Source organism: Montipora capricornis, chromosome 13, assembly GCF_036669925.1.
Source record: "Montipora capricornis isolate CH-2021 chromosome 13, ASM3666992v2, whole genome shotgun sequence".
NCBI lineage: Eukaryota > Metazoa > Cnidaria > Anthozoa > Scleractinia > Acroporidae > Montipora > Montipora capricornis.
In genome coordinates, this window is record NC_090895.1 from 46311370 (window position 1) to 46318869 (window position 7500).

Consider the following 7500-nt stretch of genomic DNA (forward strand, 5'->3'; position numbering starts at 1 on the left):
TATTTATTTGCTTTTTCATCAATATTTGTTTTGCATAAAGCAAGCTAACAGAATCTGTACCTTGCTGAGTTCGCATTTGTTAGCGTTAATAGTATTTTCGGTCAGATGTTTCTGTTTTCCATGAGCGGTTTATTGTTTTGGTCTCCCATCCCAACACTAACCCCGCGAAACAGGGCTTGACTTCAGTGAAGTTTAGTATTACAAAATTTTCGGATGCTCATAGGGCACACTTGTGGTGAAAAGAAGTTGTGAGGGAACTTGAAAATTATCAACATGTCAGCCCAGAAGCCAATGTTTCTCGCTTGTCTTTTATTTGTTATTCTTCAGAGACTGGAATGCTGTATTTCAATACCACACAATTCAGTGCCTTCTGATTTTCTGTAGCACGTACCACAGGCAAGCCAGTGTATGCTTCACAGAAGCATCTAGTTTCTTTTTTTCCGAGTCGGTAAAAGTCTTGCCTGTCACTCCCCTGCTAAGTGGTGTCTTAGTGCATAGAGCCTTCTGCGCGTATTTTCTTAGGATGGAGAGGGTAGTGGGAATGCGTAGATTTCTCTGGTAGACACAGTAGAACGATTAACTTAACCGGCAATGGCGTCGAAAGTCGTGTAACGCGAATAGCGTTTTAGTGGATCTTTGAACAAAATGTACCCTTATGAAGGTCAATAATGGCAAGCGAATTGGATACTGAACAAGACAGGCGGTCGAATGTTAAAAGCGACGAGTAATGGACTTCGACACCAATCTGTTGCCCGTCGAGCCATAATCAAAGTGAGCTGTCTTCCTAAAATTTTGCCAAGTGTGGTGTTTTGTACAACACTGAAACCAAATGAACAGTTCTCTGGTAACTCAGTATGGGTTCAACAAAGACAGAGGAGGAATCCATGTAGTGGATCTGTTATCTCAGTTGTCTCGCTATTTGTCAGCTTTGTATTTACCTGTTCTCAACTCTGCACAGTCTTCCGGTATAACAATTGGAAATTTCACTAATAAGTCATTGACGTGAATGGCGTTTTAGTGGATCTTTAAACAAAATATACCCTCATTGAGCTCAAGAATGGATCGTCAATTGGATGAGCAAGACAGCGCTGAAAAATAAATATCTGGATTTTAAGAGACGAGTAATGGTCTTCGACAACAATTTCATTTTTCGCCTTTGGATATCAAGTGAGCTTTGTTTCTAATATTTTACTAACTTGGTATTATATAAAACACGGAAATCAAATAGCAATTTTTTTATGGATTTAACCATAGTTACTATGATTTAACATATTAACATTGAAGGAATCGAACGCCTACAAGAATGCATCACAGTGTTTACTCAAGTCGCATCTTAGTTGTCTGACAATTTACATTTACCGGTATTTTGTACTCTAGTCTGCAAAGGTGTAAAATATTTGGAAATGTGACAGTGAAGAATTATTTGAATGAAAGTTGTTGTCGCTTTTGTGCTTCATTATTTACGGTCAGCGTTCCGAGTCGAAAAGGGTTTGATGTGAACTGTCAAAAATGTATTTAATTGCATCTCTTATTTGCGCGCACGCAATTGAAATAGGAAGGTATTTTTGCCTCTGATAGTAAATATGTTGTTTGTTTCGATTAATTTTTCGGTGGAAAAGGATTTTGCGGAGATATTTCCAGCCTTTTTTAACTTTAATATCATGTTGTGTAGTTTTCGAGCTTAACAAATTTGCATACGTGTGTTGAAATGTGATACGGGAGCATTTTTGTGGTATAGTGTAACGAAAATAAACAGGTCTGTTGGAAGCTTGCTTGAGTTTCAACAAAATGACCCCCAAAATCGGCAAAAAAAATGTGACACTGATGAATAATAAAGTAGCTGCTATCCCCGAAACGATGGAATTACCTGGCGATAAATAATCTCGTCTTGGAGAGTAAAGTTTTGACTGTCAACCTGAAGAGTTGGGCGATTGTGATCTTTGTGTTGAATTCGCACATTTGTTATCAAACGTTATAACACTTGAAAGAAAAAGAAAACTATCAAAAACAAAAACCCGGTATCTGTGTCAAATGATGATTTGACACAGATGCTTCACTGTTTCGCGAGTAAACACACCGCGGTAACTTCATCACGGCGGCCACTGAATCCGATATCACTTTTGATTTTGCGCTTTTACTTTTGCAGCCAAAAGTACAATAGCAAAAATCTCCCAGAATGTTTGTCGCTGATCGTAACTTTATATTCGGGGTTAAAAATTAATGTTGTTTTCATGTCATAAATGTTGTTGCTGATGGCAAAATATTTTATTCTCGATCGACCGTCCAGAAAACTTCCTTCTGCTCTTCCCAAAAACTTTGTATCACTATTTATTTACTTTTGCATCAATATTTGTTTCGCATAAAGCAAGCTAACAAAATCAGTTCTTTGCTTAGTCCGCATCCAGATACTAACCCCGCCGAAGAGGGGGATTAACTTCAGGGGCTCGTTTCTCGAAAGTCCCGAAAACTTTTCGGGCCCGAAAAGCCATTTGTGAAATTACCAACCGCTTGTTTTAGAAAGCCGATCTTTTAATATGTTTTCAAGGCAATAAAAAGAAAAATAGCTGTGAAGTTTGATGAATTAAATCCTCTCCGTTCTTCAGATACAAAGGGAATTGTGACACCCGAAAACGCCCCGTAAAGTTTCGGGACTTTTGAGAAACGGGCCCCAGGGAACTTTACAAAGCTGTCAGATGCTCAGAGGGCACGCTTAAACTTGTGGTGAAAAGAAGTTGTGAGGGAACTTGAAAATTATCAACACGTCAGCCCAGAAGCCAATGTTTCTCGCTTCTCTTTTATTTGTTATTCTTCAGAGACTGGAATGCTGTAGGTCAATACCACACAATTCAGTGCCTTCTGATTTTCTGTAACACATACCACAGGCAACCCAGTGTATGCTTCACAGAAGCATCTCGTTACGTCTTCTTTTGTTTTCGTTGAAAAACATGCCTGTTGATCACGTGAGTGAAACCCAAGAATACTGGGGCCAATACTGGGGTCCATGTAGAACAAGCTATTTTTAGACAAGTTATTTAAATAAGATGTGGCTTGCACGAGTAACCATTCTCTATCCCATGGGTAATAAATTCTTATTATTTGGAAGGCTCTTGTTTCGCGAAAAAATAAATCTAAAAATAACTCGGTCCCTAAAAACGACGTTGGCTTGCATGGCCTCTTGACCAATTTCTTTGTCTTTCAGATGTTTGGTGATGATGACGGGAAGGAATTTATCTACAAGGAGCCGAAGATCACGGGTCTTGCAGAGATTTCACATAGACTGGAACAAATTTACTGCAGAAAACACGGCAGAGATAACATCAAACTCATCATGGAGTCTGCAAAGGTGAATGAATGGTGTCTTTCTTTGGAAGCAGTGGATAAATGGAAGCCTAGAGGCCTGAAAACCTAACGTAAAAATGATTCCTTTTTCAGGTGCATGCAGAAACGTTGGATTCAAAGATTGGCTACATTCAGGTATATTTTGATAACTTGAGTACACTATCCTACCGTTTGTATTCTTTTCACTTGCGTAATCCAGCTTAAGTCCAAAATTAAAGCATTTCTCACGCTCCTGTATTGTTTCGTCGTTTTTGACGCAGTTCCTCCTACTTAAAGACGTTGGCCACATTTCAGTTTCGCTATGTTAGCGTTCTTCCTACGAAGCGATCTAAGCTTTGACTTTGTTCTTAGTTTCGTCGGCTTTGTTGGTGTATTTTATGGACTGTTAACGTTATAAGAGCGTTTGAAGTTAAGAGCTTTTTGTATTAGCCGTGAAACATGAAGGTAAATCTAGAGTCGTAGCTTCTATGTTTGTCCAACTGACTAAGGGTAGCTAACAGGACAGTCAAATGACGTTTGGAGAGCATATAGTTTATTTGTGGCCCGAGTAGCTACGAGCCATTTGGCCACTTGTGAGTTCGATTTATATCCCGGAGGAGGTGAACGGATTAGTTACCTTACATTTTTGTGCGAGTGCAACCATGACAAAAAGAAAGAGCATATTAATGATGATTGATTACTCTTTGTTGATAGTTTTTCTTGTGTAATAATTCGCCCCGTGTGAGTTCATAGGACCCCCATATGACCTCGCCGTCCCTGTATTGCATTTGTTGAAATTTACAGATAACCTACGTGCAACCGTATTTCGACGATGAGGAGTTGGAGCTCAGACCCACTTTGTTTGAGCGTAACAACAACATCAGGCGATTTATCTATGAAACGCCATTTACCTGCGGTGGCAAAGCGCATGGCAGCCTAACAGAACAATGCAAGAGGAAAACTATCCTGACAAGTAAATTGATTTAGCCTTTTGAGCATGCGCAGAAAGACGCTTTCTTGCTGAGAATGTGTTGACACATTGTGTCTATACAGCAGTTTTTAGATATAGAATAACAGGACTATCTGTACCACGCTATACATTTGCAAAAAAAACCCCCTCCCCATTCTGTGTTGCCCGTTTGGGAGTCAAAGATCACAGGAATTACGACTCAGCAATAGGGACCTTAAGATCAGATGACGAGGACAACTACAAGTACGAGTGTTCCGTACTGAGCATGCGCATAAGGTTTGGAGGCCGACATCTTTCGAAGTGCGCGTGCTCAGAACGGAAAACTCGTACTCGTAGTCCTCCTCCTCCTCCGATCTAAAGATCTCTATTGTCTGGGGGGAGGAGGGGGTGAATTGGGTTGCTTAGAAAGGGCAAAAGAGTTTAAAATGACGGAATGGGCGGTCAAAAAGGGTGTGAAATAAACTAGTAATGCTGCAACAGTACGATATATTTAGAATAGAATAGATGGCTGTGTTTATCGCCCATCTTTCATGCAGTCTTTTTGAGTGAATTGCGAAGAGTACAGCTCACTACATCGGGACGAAAGCGTACATAGGCCACTATAATTAAAAATACCATAATACGCTTTGTTTTTGCCTTCCAAAAGTTTGCATATACATTTTCTTTATTTTCTCTGCTTTTGCTTATGCTTATGCTTATGCTTATGCAAACGTTTGGAGGGCAAACAAACGAGTATTATGGTATTTTTAAACTAACCCAATAGGCACCTCTGACAGCCGCTGTACGGTCCATGTTTGATGTCGGAGCACATTAGCTGTGAATCGATTATAATGAGGGAGGGAAACCGGGGTTTCCAGAAAAGAACCCGGTAAATTACTAGTCACTGATACACCAAGCGAAGTGTTAATTAATGTTGATTTTTGTTTTGCACGTTCTCTTCTAGCATCCAACACGTTTCCTTACATAAAGACGCGAATTCTTGTGGTCCAAGAGGAGCAATACGAACTGACACTAGTTGAGGTTAGTTCGTGTTGCCTTAGTTTTAAGGAACGAGTTCAATTCATTGTCCTAACCAAAGCGAAACTAAAGTAAATTCAGCCAGTCAAGAGTGTACACAATTTGAAGTATATCGTCCTTTCTTTGGCTTATCGAAGAAGACGCACACGTTTTAGGACAGTCAAATGAACGCAAACCAGATGCATGCAACTAGCGATAGTATAGTGACCTCAAAAAACATGACTAAAACACTAGCATATAATTTGTTTAACAATGGTTTGCTTGAGTTTACCGTTCTTTTCACATCTGCGACTTGAAAAGACCAAATCTATGAAAAATGTCACCATGCAATGCCGAAGTTCTAATATGCATTCTAAGTCTCAACACCATTCCTTGAATGCCATGAATCAAATTGAGGCTAAAGTAAAGTTGACCTTACAAAATATAACTTAGCGCTATCGCAAGTGATATCGCAGATCAAGAACAATGGCAGAAGGAAATTCAACTAGAATTTAGAGACAAAGCTGCTGTTCTGAAATAACCTGCTGTTATTAGTACTTTCTTGCGGGTGTTTTGGTTGTACAACGCTAAGAACTGAGGGCCATCATTACGAACATTGATGGTGTCAGGCCGCCATTTTGGAATCGCAGTAAGGGGAAGACTGGGACGAGTTTAACGTACAAGATGGCGACAAGGGACCTAAGGAGTTTTGTCGCAAAAAGATACTCGGCTATAAGACGCAACTTGAGTTTAGATCATATTTGGGGCCAACAAGCAATTTCTTTGAGAAAAAATGCTGCGCCTTACAGCCGAAAAACTACGGTTAATCCCATCTGCAGTACGGGCGAACTATCCTGTAAGTAACTAGATAGGTTCGAACCGTTTAAAAGTAAAAGTAGAAAAGGAACGGTTCATTGCTGTATGCTCATGTTGTCGTCAAAACCTAAAATTTGGTGATTTCACGTTGTTTTGTGGACTACGGCAAAAATGCAGTGAAACGCTTGCGGCACGTGCAGCACGATTATTTTTCCTTTTGAACCAATCACATTCTTGATTTTCGTCGTCTTTGCTTAAATTCTCTAACCACTGTAGCAGGACGGGTTAGGAGGTCAAATTCTGCGTTATAATTGGCGCATTTCGATACACTTTGTCGATTTCAGAGCCCCTCTCGCCGCAAATATGATTGACTGCAACTAAAAGACCAAGCAGTTTATCGAAACTCATTTGAACTTCCGAATCCTTCTTTCTTATTGGTTATTCTTTACGTTGATGCATAGTAATTGTAATTTTAATGTGCCATTCGTGTGATTTATTTTCTTCAGATGAGATGCAAAATAAAGTTAAGGAGCTAAATAATGTTATCATACAGAATCCTCCAGACATGAAGAAACTTCAGCTTGTTTTACAAGGCAGTGTCATTGTGCAGGTACACGAGTGTTGTGTTGCCTATGTATTCAGAGGGGGGGGGGGGGGAAGGGGCGGGTGATTTTGTACTGGAGGGCAGGCGATTGGTCATCGATTTCGAGAAGATCTAGACGACTCGATGACAAAAGTTTTGGCTAAATTTGTATTATCGGTGTATAACCAGGTGATAATGTGAGAGTTTTCGGTTGTGGTTATTTTGGAATGGTGACGAGCTTCATGTCCATTATTAAATGGTTTTAATATTGCATTTTAAAATCAATTTTCAAACGAAAAGAGCTGAGACCGTATTGCACCGCTAAAAGCATTGGACATTTACCTTACAGTACAACACACATGCACACTTTTGGATAGTACTAGCCTCAGTCCCCTCTCATATTCATGAGCTGGTCTTTGATACAGTGCCGTATGTGTCCTTTTGAGTATGTTTTGTTTTGTTTTGTAATTCCTCAGGTGAATGCTGGTCCGCTGGCGTATGCACAGGGGTTCCTCGACAAATCTGTGCTGGCATCGCATCCACATAAACACATAGAAAAACTCCAGCAGGTTTACCGGTGTGTAAGATTTCTTTTTCAGCCTAAACTGTGCGAAACAGCAGCATAACAGTTTTCAGGGTTAAAGGATCGCGATTGGGATCATTATATCATTTTTGTTTGCTTTTGAGGAATTGATGATGAAAATAATTTTAATTAAATGGCTTATATGTAAGATACTCGCAAGACGTAATCTAGACTCAAACCTTAGTGAAGCCGATGATATTTTACACTGGCAATTCTCTGTGCAAGGATTGTATC

At 39.8% G+C, this 7500-nt stretch overlaps 1 protein-coding gene across 1 annotated transcript in view; it reads left to right on the plus strand.

Moving 5' to 3' along the window:
* The window catches only part of LOC138030896 (dedicator of cytokinesis protein 9-like), a 658601-nt gene that overhangs the window by 648296 nt on the left and 2805 nt on the right, over positions 1-7500 (plus strand). Inside the window, exons 38-43 of the mRNA XM_068878754.1 lie at positions 3200-3343; positions 3433-3474; positions 4123-4291; positions 5232-5318; positions 6607-6710; positions 7160-7260. Of these exons, the coding sequence (XP_068734855.1) occupies positions 3200-3343; positions 3433-3474; positions 4123-4291; positions 5232-5318; positions 6607-6710; positions 7160-7260 (647 nt within the window). The remainder of the gene's footprint in view (positions 1-3199; positions 3344-3432; positions 3475-4122; positions 4292-5231; positions 5319-6606; positions 6711-7159; positions 7261-7500) is intronic.